General features: G+C 51.7%; 1 protein-coding gene across 1 annotated transcript in view; it reads left to right on the plus strand.

Moving 5' to 3' along the window:
* Positions 1 to 14,665, plus strand: part of VWF (von Willebrand factor) — a 236,274-nt gene that overhangs the window by 27,889 nt on the left and 193,720 nt on the right. The window contains exon 10 of the mRNA XM_075344246.1: positions 484 to 530. Coding sequence (XP_075200361.1) covers positions 484 to 530 — 47 coding nt within the window. The remainder of the gene's footprint in view (positions 1 to 483; positions 531 to 14,665) is intronic.

Below are 14,665 nucleotides of genomic sequence, written 5' to 3' on the forward strand. Positions count from 1 at the left end.
GCACCTGGACCGGTTTAGCAAAAGCTATAGTCGGCATGGGTAGACAGGCTCCACCATCTTAAAAAGGCAGAAAGTTACTGTGTTAGGTCTCCCACAACATGTGATACAAGAGGTAACCAGCAGGCTAGTAGAAATTAACTTCTGCGAGCCCAGTCATTAATGAGCACACAGTTGGTTGATGCCCGAGCCTGTCTGTGCAGGAAGCAGAAGCAGTAGAAAAGGCATAGTGTGGAGTGTCAGATTCTGCAGTGACACTCGGCAAGTTTAGAGGCAAACACCTTGTGACACATATCTTAGCATTTCATAGTGCAATTGTCTCTTTATTTGTTAATATATCTCCTGCTCAGTATGCACCTGTTCACACTTGCCTGTTAGGAAGTGCCATCAGTCTTTTTCCTTAAGATCATGAATTTCTATTTCTATCCTGTATACATCCCATGAGCGTCAAATACATTTTCATTCTCATTTGATTTTCTTTTTAAGCTCCTGCAAAAGCGGGCTGTGGGAGTGCAGCAACGAAGACTGTCCAGGTAATTCCATAAACATGGTCCATACAATAAAAATGTTGTGCTTTGAGGAGTTTTTTCATTTTTCACAAAATTAAAGGGTTTGTCCAGGAGAAATATATTAATGACCTATTCTTCGCATAGGTTCAGATTGGTGAGAGGGGTGATGACATCTGACAATCCTATCGATCAGTTGTCGCCTTGAAAAGGTTGTCCATCTCTGGGTTGGGTTTATTTTTTTACGAAACTATGTATTTTGGGCTAAAATCATTTTCACAATTGGATTTCTTTAAAGTATTTGCACCATTTGGCTTTTACACGACTTTTTTGTCACCGGTGTGGCACGGTTGACATACAACCCTGTGGTGCCCGGCTGCAGAAGGTCGCTGTGTTTGGCTGCACAAACTGCTCCTTGATTTTTCCATCCTTTCCTCTGCTGTGCAAATGGAGTTTTTCATCTTCTCTGTTAGGGTTTACTCTTTCCCCTTTAGGACCCTGCAGAGATCTTTTCCTTTCAGCTGCTAATCATCATCCCTCACCCTCTGTGTCTTTATACATCTGCATTTCCCCATGGATGTTGCTGGTGATAGGCTAAGGGGTACTTTGCACACTACGACATCGCAGCTGCGATGTCGGTGGGGTCAAATGAAAAGTGACGCACTTCCGGCATCGCATGCGACATCGTAGTGTGTAAAGGCTCGATGATACGATTAACGAGCGCAAAAGCGTCGTAATCGTATCATCGCTGCAGCGTCGGTGTCACGAACCACCGGGGGGGTCACTCAGAAATCCCCCGCGCTGGCTACCAGTACGTCACAATCGGGGGGTAACAAGTGGGGGGTCACCCCTCCTTTATACCTCCCGACCGACAGAGCACGTGATGCGCTCTCTAGCGCCCCTCTTATAGTCAGGCCAATTATGGAATTGCCCGACAATAAGCAAGGAGGCCGCTATACTACTTATGCCGATTATTGAAGGGTCCCCGGTGAGAGTAGGGTATATATTCCCCCGACCTCCGCGGGCGGAATATATAAAATCTCCCCGAATCTCACTGGCCTCCCCACAATAATCCTTGGCACAAACTCGCTGCCACCAACCGCTTCACGGTAACTATTAGCCGAACACACAGACGTGGGATTCAAGATCGAGATAACAGAACAGCCCAAGATTAATTATATAATTTAATCAGCCTAAAGCACACTAGAAACTACAATATATACAATAGGGAATCTACAGAATATACATATGTCAGAGTACAGTTACAGATAAAGCATGGTTTACAAACAGGCATACACAGTTCCAGCAGTTACCTTGTTGCGTCTGGCCACAGGGGGGCGCTGTACCCAGGTTTCTAGGATCCTTCCCACAGATGTTTCCTACACGTGCCCCCAGCGAAAAGAACACTGGAAAATGGCCGAAGTAGGGTTATCAACCTGGACAAATCCAGGTCCCCTCCTACCTTCGTGACCTCAGAGGGAGCACTGCTCCACCCCTGGCTTGAGTTATGGACAATCCACAACATGGAATATGGGCCATAACTTTGCCTGGGAGCGTCGTAGGCGGACGCCAATGCTCTCATTGTGACAGTTATGAATTTAGCTACAGAACGAGGGGACTCATGACCTGTCTGCCAGTTCCCCATTGGCTGATATCACGCCTGGGGCATTTCCCAATGTCCTGCTCCCATAAAAAGGGTGTGCCGGCATCGTCCGCATGCGGAGACACCATTTTTATGGTTGCCATATTTATCGGAAATATGGCTTGCGAGATATGAACCATTTTTTACTGGAGTCGTTCTGTCTGGCTAGTTCCAGAGCCTTATAATGAGATACAACTCTTGTTACAGGGTGACGGCAGGGAGTCATCCTGTGTCCATTGTTCCCACACCACCTCATCTCCATATCACAGGAGATGGCCATGGGATTTGTTGCTAAACCAGTTGTGTGAAGGAAAGGGGGGGTGACACCAGGAGAGGGCTTCCTGACATACTTGAATATCATGATTTATCGTCATATCTCCGGATTTACCTCACACCTCCCCCCTTTTGAGGGCGCTAGGGGGCAGCACACTCCGGTGTTCCCCCGTGCGCCCGTCCGCGACCTCTCCTTGTCGGGACAGCCCGTCTGCGTTACCGTGGTCACGGCCCCTTTTGTGGCGAATGGTGAAGGTGTATTGCTGGAGCGCAAGGCTCCATCGCAACAATCGCCCATTCGTCCCAGAGACGGTGTGCAACCAGCTGAGGGGATTGTGGTCCGTCTCCACGATGAAGTGGCGCCCGTATAGATAGGGTTGCAGACGCTGCAGGGCCCACACTATGGCCAGGCACTCCTTCTCCATCGTGGAATAGGCAACTTCCCTTGGTAACAGCTTCCTGCTCAGGTACAAGACTGGGTGCTCTTGGCTCGCAGAGTCCACCTGGCTGAGCACCGCACCGAGGCCGAAGTCACTGGCGTCGGTCTGTACTACAAACGGCCGCGTGAAGTCGGCTGCCTGTAGCACGGGCGGGCTGGACAGGGCGTCCTTTAGGGCCCGGAAGGCTGTCTCGCAGTCCATTGTCCAATCGACTGCAGAGGGCAGCTTCTTCTTGGTGAGGTCCGTCAAGGGCTTTGCCAGGCTACTATAGCATGGAACAAACCTCCTATAGTACCCAGCGGTCCCCAAGAAGGACATCACCTGCTTCTTGGTCCTGGGGGTGGGCCAGGATGCGATGGCTTCCACTTTCTCAGGCTCGGGCTTCAGTGTTCTCCCACCTACCCGGTGACCGAGGTACTGGACCTCGCTCATGGCCAGCTGACACTTTCCCGGCTTGATGGTCAAACCTGCCCGGTGGATCCGCCTGAGCACCTGTGCTAGATGCTCTAGGTGATCTTCCCAGGTGGGACTGAAGACGGCAATGTCATCCAGGTACGCGGCCGCGTACCCTTCAAGTCCCTTGAGCAGGGTGTTGACCATCCGCTGGAAAGTGGCAGGGGCATTCCTCATCCCGAATGGCATCACCGTGGACTCGTACAGTCCAAATGGGGTAATAAAGGCAGAGCGTTCCCTGGCCTTGCGAGTCAGGGGGATCTGCCAATATCCCCGGCTCAGGTCCATGATGGTCAGGTACTGAGCCCCGGCCAACTGATCGAGCAGGTCATCGATGCGTGGCATTGGGTACGCATCGGCGACCGTGACAGCATTGAGCCCCCTGTAGTCCACGCAGAACCGAGTGGTTCGGTCCTTCTTAGGGACGAGGACTACAGGCGAGGCCCAAGCGCTGTTGGATGCCTGGATCACCCCCAGCTTCAGCATCTCGTCAATCTCCTGGCGCATGTGTTGCTGCACCTCCAGGGAGACCCGATATGCTGAACGCCGGATCGGGGGATGATCCCCAGTGTCCACGTGATGGACAGCCAAGTCAGTCCTTCCGGGCTGGTTGGTAAACAACCCCCGGAAGGGGAGGAGGGTGGCCCACAGCTGGGACCGTTGGTCTTCCAAGAGCTGGTGGCCAACCTCCACATCCTCAATGGATCCGCCTGCCCTAACCTGGGCTAGCATATCCAAGAGGGTTTCCGCTTCTCCCTCCTCGGGCAGGTTGCACACGGGGAGCGCACATGCCTCCCGCTCATGATGTGCCTTCATCATGTTCACATGGAAGGGCTTCCGCCTTCCACGGGCGGGGTCCAGGGTGACCAGGTACGTTACAGGGTTGAGCTGCTGGTACACGAGGTATGGGCCCTCCCAGGCTGCCTGAAGCTTGTCCTGTGGTACGGGGACCAGTACCCACACCTTTTGACCCACTTGGTAGGTCCTCTCACAAGCGTTCTGGTCGTACCAACGCTTCTGATCGGCCTGGGCTTGAGCCATATTGTCGTGTACCAGTTGCGTCAAGGCCTGCATTTTGTCCCGGAAGCGCATGACATACTCGATAACCGACACTCCAGGGGTGGCCAAATCCCCTTCCCAAGCCTCTTTCACCAGAGCCAGGGGGCCCCGCACACGTCGCCCGTACAGGAGCTCAAACGGTGAGAATCCTGTTGAGGCCTGTGGAACCTCCCGGTAAGCAAATAACAGGTGTGGGAGATACCGCTCCCAGTCACGCCCATGGGAGTCGACCAACATCTTAAGCATCTGCTTTAAGGTGCCATTGAACCGCTCGCACAGGCCATTAGTCTGTGGATGGTACGGGCTGGCCACCAGATGTCGCACCTGGACTTGCTTACAGAGGGCCTCCATCAGCTGGGACATGAATTGGGTCCCCCGGTCAGTGAGCATTTCCTGGGGAAAACCCACTCGGGAGAAAATCTCCAGCAATGCGGTGGCCACCTTGTCAGCCCGAATGGACGACAAGGCCACTGCTTCTGGGTACCGGGTGGCATAGTCCACTACCGTCAGTATGAAGCGTTTCCCGGAGCTGCTGGGGATGGCCAGCGGGCCGACCAGATCCACAGCCACCCTCCTGAAAGGCTCATCGATGATTGGCAGAGATACTAGTGGGGCTTTGGGGCGTGGCCCCGCCTTCCCCACTCTCTGACAGGTTTCACACGAACGGCAGTAGGCAGCCACATCGGCCCCCATTTTTGGCCAGTAGAAATGCTGGTTTAACCTGGCCTTGGTCTTAGCGATCCCTAGGTGTCCGGCCATCGGAATCTCATGTGCGATCCGCAACAACTCCGTCCGGAACGGATAGGGTACCACCAACTGTCGGTCCCTGGGCCACGCCTCCGGTGAACCCTGCTGGACCGTGGCCCGGTACAGCCGTCCTTGGTCCCAGACCACTCGCTCCGGGTCCGAGTCCGAGGGAGGCTGTGCCGCCTGCTCCTTAAGAGCTTTCAGGCTGTCGTCAGCTTCTAACGCTGCCTGAAACCCCTGACTAGATGTGGCCAGAATCGACGAGACTGTCACATCTTCAGTCAGTACCCCGGGACCTGTGTCCTGGCCTCCACCTGACTCGGCTGCCACTTGGTCAGAAGGGGAAGAGCTATCGGACCTCCGGGAGGCCCCTTGGCTTCCAGCACTCCCACTGCGGGTGACAGCGGCCACAGCCGCTGCGACCGTGGGTCGTGCCTGCTCCTCCTCCGTTCCTGACCAAGTCGCCGGTTCAGGCAGACCTACCTGGCTTCCTGACACCCCGGTTGTGGGGGAACCATGCACCGAGATCTTACCTGGGAGCACTTCCGCTCCTGGACCGGCCCCAATCTCACCTGCCTGTTCCCCTCCTGCAGCAACAGAACCCCGCTGTGAAATCTCTGGGGACCCCACATTTGCTGTGGTAGCCCCCACCCCACACACTGGTCCTCCCCCTGCAGCACCCTGCTCTCTGCTTATCCCTGCAGAGGGCAACAGATCCCAGCTCACAGGCTGGTTACTTGTAGAGGCATTGTCACACCTTTCTCTGACCCCCTCCCCTCCTGTCACAGCTGCAGCTGCGTGTGTGTCTATGGTGTCTGTGCAAGCAGAAATATCAGAGTTCACTCCCTCCTCCCTTACATCATTCATAGATAACACATTAACATTGTCAGGAGTCATGTCAGTACTGGCTGAAGGTTCAGCCCTTGGGGGGGGCCCAAACTGGGAGGTTATCTGCCCCAAATCTGTCCCAAGTAGCACGTTTGCAGGGATCCGATCAGTTACCCCCACCTCCCTCACCCCCCGCCCTGCGCCACAGTCCACATAAATGTCAGCAACAGGCAGCGCCGGGTCAGTGCCTCCAATCCCGGAGACAGCGAGGGTTTTTCCAGGGATCAAGTCTTGGGGGGACACCATCTCAGGCCGCACCAGAGTCACCTCCGAGGCGCTGTCTCGCAGTCCTATGGTCACAGACCGGCCGACGGTGACAGGTTGGAAGCTGTCCAGGGACCTACCACCACCCCCACCCACACAATACACCTTGGGCGGCCCTTGGGACGGGGACGGAGCCGGGGCCTTGGGACGCTGAGGGCACATGGCCTTGAAGTGTCCAGGTAGGTTGCACTGGTGGCACCGTCTTGGTTCCGCCACGGGCCTGGAGAGGGGAGTTGAGGGGGACACCCCCTGCAGTCTAGGGGCAGGTGGGGCAGTCGCAGAATTCATCTTACCCCCTCTCCAGGTGCTGCTGGTGGCCGCTCTCCTGGCCTCAGGGGCCCGGTTGTTGGTGTAGTCATCGGCAAGGGCAGCTGTAGCCGTGGACCCCTTTGGCTTCTGGTCTCGGATGAACTGGCGGAGATCCTCAGGGCCGTTCCACAAGAGTTGCTCCGTGATGAACAAGTCCAGGATCTCCGGTCCGGTGGAAAGCTGCAGGCCTTGGGTCCAGTGGTCGGCAGCTCGGGCAAGTGCCCGCCGGTGGTCAGCCCAGGAGTCCTTTGGTCCCTTCTGTAGGCTCCGGAACTTCTTGCGGTAGGACTCTGGAGTGAGGTTGTACTGTTGGATCAGGGCCCGCTTGATGGTGTCGTAGCCCTGATCTGCCTCAGCAGGCAAGTCCCCAAGGATATCCAGGGCCTTACCCCTTAAACGGGGGGTCAGGTATTTGGCCCACTGGTCCTTGCCCAGATGGTGCTGCAAGCAAGTCCGTTCAAAAGCAGTCAAGAAAGAGTCCAAGTCTCCATCCTTCTCCAGCACTGGGAAGTCCTCAACACGGACGTTTGGAAGTTTGGTGTCTCGAAGGTCACATGTGGCTGATGAGGGCCGGAGCTGAGCTAGCTGCAGCTGGTAGTCACGGTCTGCCTGTCGCTCTCGCTCTTCACGCGCTGCCTGCCGCTCTCGCTCCGCAGCCTCACGCTCTGCGTGCCGCTCCGCAGCCTCAGCGTCACGCGCTGCCTGCCGCTCTGCCCTGCGCTCTGCCAGGAGTTCCTTGTAGCCCTTCTGGTCTCCAGCCTGGAGAAGGGCCATAGCCATTTGAAGAAGGCTATCCGAGCCTCCCAGGCTCGGTGGAATGGCACGTGGTGATCTGCGGCACGCTGCAGAGCTAGGCGATTCACTGTCCCTTTCAGAGCGGAGGGCTGGCATCTGGCTCGTTGAGGAACCTTGGGTGAGCTCCTCCTCATCTTGTCCAGCAGTGCCAGGTTGCGCAATGTCCTCGGCAGAACGGTTTTCTGGCTTCGAGCTCCTGGAGGACTCGTGGGCAACCTCCTCATTGCTGTCCACAGCACCGTCCTCCCTCTCTTCGGCTCCTGCCTTAGCATTGGCCAGTTGCATAGCTCTGCTCCTGGTGCCATCAGCCATTCTTGCAGACTTTTGGTCACTGACACAGAACTGACACCTGATGCCTCCACACACCTTACAGTATCTGCACTCTGACACTCTAGTGTTGAGCTAGTCTGAAGACCCCAGCAGCCACAGCTGCTGCAGGCAGTCTTTAGTGTCTGGGAGTATGGGTCTCACACTCACACACACTATTATCTCGATCCCACCGCTATGCCACCAATATGTCACGAACCACCGGGGGGGTCACTCAGAAATCCCCCGCGCTGGCTACCAGTACGTCACAATCGGGGGGTAACAAGTGGGGGGTCACCCCTCCTTTATACCTCCCGACCGACAGAGCACGTGATGCGCTCTCTAGCGCCCCTCTTATAGTCAGGCCAATTATGGAATTGCCCGACAATAAGCAAGGAGGCCGCTATACTACTTATGCCGATTATTGAAGGGTCCCCGGTGAGAGTAGGGTATATATTCCCCCGACCTCCGCGGGCGGAATATATAAAATCTCCCCGAATCTCACTGGCCTCCCCACAATAATCCTTGGCACAAACTCGCTGCCACCAACCGCTTCACGGTAACTATTAGCCGAACACACAGACGTGGGATTCAAGATCGAGATAACAGAACAGCCCAAGATTAATTATATAATTTAATCAGCCTAAAGCACACTAGAAACTACAATATATACAATAGGGAATCTACAGAATATACATATGTCAGAGTACAGTTACAGATAAAGCATGGTTTACAAACAGGCATACACAGTTCCAGCAGTTACCTTGTTGCGTCTGGCCACAGGGGGGCGCTGTACCCAGGTTTCTAGGATCCTTCCCACAGATGTTTCCTACACGTGCCCCCAGCGAAAAGAACACTGGAAAATGGCCGAAGTAGGGTTATCAACCTGGACAAATCCAGGTCCCCTCCTACCTTCGTGACCTCAGAGGGAGCACTGCTCCACCCCTAGCTTGAGTTATGGACAATCCACAACATGGAATATGGGCCATAACTTTGCCTGGGAGCGTCGTAGGCGGACGCCAATGCTCTCATTGTGACAGTTATGAATTTAGCTACAGAACGAGGGGACTCATGACCTGTCTGCCAGTTCCCCATTGGCTGATATCACGCCTGGGGCATTTCCCAATGTCCTGCTCCCATAAAAAGGGTGTGCCGGCATCGTCCGCATGCGGAGACACCATTTTTATGGTTGCCATATTTATCGGAAATATGGCTTGCGAGATATGAACCATTTTTTACTGGAGTCGTTCTGTCTGGCTAGTTCCAGAGCCTTATAATGAGATACAACTCTTGTTACAGGGTGACGGCAGGGAGTCATCCTGTGTCCATTGTTCCCACACCACCTCATCTCCATATCACAGGAGATGGCCATGGGATTTGTTGCTAAACCAGTTGTGTGAAGGAAAGGGGGGGTGACACCAGGAGAGGGCTTCCTGACATACTTGAATATCATGATTTATCGTCATATCTCCGGATTTACCTCACAGTCGGCATAATCCATAATTACGCTGACGCGACAGTCCGATGTTGTTCCTCGCTCCTGCGGCAGCACACATCGCTGTGTGTGAAGCCGCAGGAGCGAGGAACATCTCCTACCGGTGTCACTGCGGCTTCCGTAGAATATGCAGAAGGAAGGAGAGGGGCGGGATGTTTACATCCCACTCATCTCCGCCCCTCCGCTCCGATTGGCCGCCTGGCGTGTGACGTCGCTATGACGCCGCACGACCCGCCCCCTTAACAAGGAGGCGGGTCGCCGGCCACAGCGACGGTCGCAGGACTGGTGAGTCCATGTGAAGCTGCCGTAGCGATAATGTTCGCTACGGCAGCTATCACAAGGATATCGCTGCTGCGACGGGGGCGGGTACTATCGCGCTCGGCATCGCAGCATCGGCCTGCGATGTCGCAGCGTGCAAAGTACCCCTAAGTTTCTATAAATATCCTGATTGCAAGCAGTCGGCTTGTAATCATCTGGAGAAATGTTGTATGTTGCTGTTTCTCTCCCTAAGTAATCATGGAGATAAGTTGGCTATTTGCTTTCTCTGTTTGCTTTCTGTGTGTATTCTTTAGGACTTAGGGTACCGTCTCACTAAACGACGTACCATCGATTCCGACCACGATATGACCTGGTCAGGATCGCTGGTGCGTCGCTACATGGTCGCTGGTGAGCTGTCAATCAGGCAGATCTCACCAGCCACCAGCGACTCTTGGTAACCAGGGTAAATATTGGGTAACTAAGCAAAGCGCTTTACTTGGTTACCCTATATTTATCCTGGTTACCAGCATACACCGCTTAGCTCTAGCTCCCTGCACATGTGTAGCCAGGGTACACATCGGGTTACTAAGCAAAGCGCTTTGCTTAGTTACCTGATATTTACCCTGGCTACTTGTGCAGGGAGGCAGCGCTAAGCGGTGTACGGTGATAACCAGGGTAAGTATCGGGTAACCAAGCAAAGAGCTTTGCTTAGTTACCCGATATTTACCCTGGTTTCCAGCGTACACCGCTTACAGGCTGCCCACACTGGCTCCCTGTATACATAGCTAGGGTACACATCGGGTTACTAAGCAAAGCGCTTTCGTTAGTTACCCAATATTTACTCTGGTTACCAGCGTACACCGCTTAGTGCTGGCTCCCTGCACACGTGTAGCCAGTGTACACATCGGGTTACTAAGCAAAGCGCTTTGCTTAGTTACCCGATATTTACCCTGGCTACTTGTGCAGGGAGCCAGCGCTAAGCGGTGTACGCTGATAACCAGGGTCAATATCGCGTAACCAAGCACAGGTAGTACAGCTAGTTGTCTATAAAAGGCAAACGGTGCAAACATTTCTAATGAAATCCAATTACAAAGATTCTTTTTAGCTTCCAAATACACGTATTTAGGTATAAAAAAAGAAATTATCCCAAATGGTAGACGACCCAGGACACTATAGCTCCATTCACATCGCCAATCTGGCTTCAGGGCCCGTTTTTATGCGTTGTGTCTTCTTTAAAATATCCTAATGGGGGAATTTAAAGCACTGTCTATATCAAACTATTATAATAATTATTATAAGCCGCATTATCACAATTTACGGGAGCTTTATATGATTATAGTTCAGAGCAGGACAAGTTCCGGCCTATTCAGGAATAATTATATTCCGGCTCTAGGTAATCGTCCTCGTATTAGTAAACCAGACATATCTGGACCAGTTTCCATTCAGCGTGGTAACAAGAATGATTCTGTAATCATTAACTATTATGAGCCGTACATTTTCCGCTATTTCAAAGCAAAACTTTCCACATCCCCTGAAGGCCCGGACATCAGATATTTCGACAAACTTGTCCACGCAAAAATGGTGGAAGATTCAAATTTATGTCTAAAACTAAGACTTTCTTTGTTGCCCACAGCGACCAATCAGAGCGCGGCTTTTATTTCATACTGAGCTCTTGAAAAACAAAAGCTGCGCTGTGATTGGTTGCTATGAGCAAAAAAGACAGTTTTCTTTTAGGCCGAATTCAGATCCATTAAACATGGCCCTTTTTCCTCATATATGCCTATGAGGCCTTCAAGTTCTTGTCAGGAGACCCTCGTCTATTCCGTGTTTAGTATATGTCTGAATTCACCCCTTAAATGTTAGAAAACTGACCCATGTAATCCCATATAAAAGAGTAAGACGACAGTGGGCCTCATTTGTCAAAACTGTCTAAACGTAAAATTGCCCATAGCAACCAATCAGAGCTCGGCATTCATTACTCAAACTGCTCTTGAGAAATGAAAGCTGCGCTGTGATTGGTTGCTATGAGCAACCAAAGACAGTCTTCTTTTAGGCCGAATTCAGACCGATTAAACATGGCCCTTTTTCTGACTTAAACTTGACTGCCTCGTATATGGCAATGAAGCTTTCAAGTTCGGGTCATTAGACCCTCATCTAGTCCATGTATTATGGTCCATTCACGGACCGCGTATAATATATGTATGAATTTGCCCCTTAAATGTTAGAAAACTGACCCATATAATCCCATATAACAGAATAAGATGAAAATGGGCCTCAGTTAGCAAAATTGTCTTTGTTGCCCATAGCAACCAATCAGAGCTCAGCATTCATTGCTCAAACTACTTTTGAGAAATGAAAGCTGCGCTGTGATTGGTTAATATGGATAACAAAGACAATCTTTATTTTAGGCAGCTATAAATCTTCCCCCATGTGTGCATGATCAAGAAAGTTTGTTAATGGTCTGTATGTTCACGCCTGTGAGCAGAGGCGTAACTATAATAAGTAAAGGGGTTGCCCTGGAGCCTAGGGGACCCCAAAAATCCATTTGGCCTATAGGAAAAGACCAATGTTACCAAAGACTTGCAATAATTGGGGGTCCTGTTGGAGCTTATATGATCGGAGTCGTGAGCTTCAAGTTGCAACACTGCCTTTAGGGAATATGAGGGATCAGATTAGAGGTGCCCATTGACATCTATGAAAGGATGAGGTTGTGAAGAGTAGGAGGGAAGTGCAGCGTGAGGTACAACTGTACCACCCCCAGCAGTGGTCGAACCGCTCGGATCCGGGTGTCACTACTCGTGGCTCAAGGGTCTCCGGACCCGGGGGGCGTGGGGTCACTCTTAATTTTAGATAGGGGGTTATTTACAGGGGAGATATAGTTTGTGACGCCACCCGTGGTGTGCAGTAATAGGGAGTACTGCCGCTGCCGATGGGAGTATCGGGGTTGATGGAACGGGGCAGCTAGATGGCGTTTTCCCTCCATGGCTAGGGAAGACCCCAGGACTCTGGATGGTGGGATGGATTGCAGGGGGAGCGCAGGCTCGCTGGTGGCAGGGGCTGATCAGGTACTCAGAAGGAAAGCAGACGCTGACAACGTTGTAAACCAAGTCTCTGAGTGCCGCTGCCCTATTGGGGGAGCTCGTCCGGGTCCCGTTCCCCTGCAGTACTGCTTGATGGTCCGGATCCTGCCTCCGTGCACATTAATTTAGTAGTGTGCAAGTGGCCCGTAAGCTTGCAGCTGTCCAGGCCCCGTTCCCTGCTATGGGTAGAAGAGGAGCTTGCTCTCAGGGGCTCACGCTTAGGATTTCAGTGGGCTGCTTTGCTTGGAAAGCCTGATCCCCCTCGTTGCGCTAGTGCCCCTGATCTCTGAGCTTTGTGGGGACAGTCATTAAAGCCCCTGTCCTCCGCAGGTTAATTGCCAGGTTGCTTGAAGCCTCTCCCCGACCTAGGGTCCAGTACCCCGACGTGCCTTCGGCCCCAGCCCAGCTATTGCACTGCAGCTGCCGACCGTCCTCCTAGACGCAGCCAGGCACCCAGTCCCAATATCCCGCGACCGGGTCTCCGACTCCTCCGGGTCCAGACCACCATCTGCAACCTAGTCCACTTTTCCCCTGGGAGTTCTAACTTTCAGCCTCCTACTAGCTCCTCACTGCTCGAGGGCTACCACAGAACTTCCTCTCACTTTGCTCCCCTGGAGCCGACTCACTTGTCACCTCCCACCTCCCTGCCTGACCCCTAGGTGGGTGGCCTTATTCCAGTTTAGCAGTCCACTGGTGTGCCTGACAGGGTGTGGTGCGAGGTGTGATTAGGATTAGGATGTGATGGAGGCAGTACTGCAAGGTGGGAACCCAGAACCATGGGGGGTTGAGTCTTGCACTGGAAGATAAAGAGCGTGCAGTACCCTGTGACGCCCTGACTAGTCCAGGGGCGTCACACAACCACACATAGACAGATTGTGCTGCAGCTTTTTAGTAAGTGTTTTATCTCACAACAGAGCTGGATTCACTGCAACACTGCTCAGTACTAGAAATATAATGTGCTGCATCTTGACATGTAGTACATAGAGACAGGGGAGCAGGAATCCCTAATGGCTGTGTATGGGAGACATTACAGCACTCAGTGTTAGCTCAGAAACAGGGGGAAATTAGAAGGGAGAACTTCCTGCAGAAGGGAGAACTGGTGACAAATGCAGGATACAAGACATATAATGGTCATACATAGTGTAAATCTTCATGCTCACACAACAGTATATTATCAACAGTCACCTGAAATGAAAAGTATGCCTTAAAGAACAACCGTCATTTTAATTCTTCTTTCATACATCAAGTACATGTTAAAATAAGAGACTTTGTAATATGTTATTTGAGAAATCAGTTTCTTTTGGAGATGACAGTTGGTGCTCACAAAGTTCTATGGAGAACTGTAACTGTTGTTTCTGTCTCTTCCACCTCCTCTCCATAGAATCTTATAAGCACCAACTGTCTTCTCCTGTCTAAGTAATGTTGAAAATCTGTCGTCACTGATTAGATTCTACCCATCCAGGAGGAGAAATAAGCAGATTTTTTCTGTTAATATTACAAAGTTGCTGATTTTGTACTATTAAAGGAAATCTGTCAAGTGATTTTCTAGTACAATACTAATGTTATCTTTAAATAGGGCTTAAGGAGACTGTAATACCTGCTTTGAACCACAGACTCAGAATGGCTGTAACGGACAGGCTAGAGGAAAACCGCTCACAAAACAGAACCCCGAGAACTCTGAAACCCTTTAACCCCTATACAGGGATTAGGAATTAAGCAGGGCCCCAGAGAGCACTACCTGTGGTAGGCTGCAGTCCAATGACAAGGAGAAAATTGTAGAAAAAATACCCTGACTATAAATAAATAAATTGCAAGTGCTTAATAAACAGGGTACTTACTCACTAAGTACCCTGTTTATTAAGCACTTGCAATTTATTTATTTATAGCCAGGTTATTTTTTCTACAATTTTCTCCTTGGTTTTTTTCTAGTCTTGAGGCTGCAATTCACATGCTTGTAATGTTGCATGTTTATTGAACATTTGTCACAGCTCAGTTTTTTGGGTTTTTTTTGCAGTCCAATGACAGTAGTAGTCAGGCAGGGTCAAACCAGGAAATGCAAAACAGGGACAAAATCAGGCAGGCAAGGATGTAATCAGAAAACAAGGCCGAGGTCAAATCCGGATCAGGCAGCGAGGTACAAAAAGGGCAGGCAG

This window comes from Anomaloglossus baeobatrachus, chromosome 4 (genome assembly GCF_048569485.1).
Source record: "Anomaloglossus baeobatrachus isolate aAnoBae1 chromosome 4, aAnoBae1.hap1, whole genome shotgun sequence".
NCBI classification, from domain to species: domain Eukaryota; kingdom Metazoa; phylum Chordata; class Amphibia; order Anura; family Aromobatidae; genus Anomaloglossus; species Anomaloglossus baeobatrachus.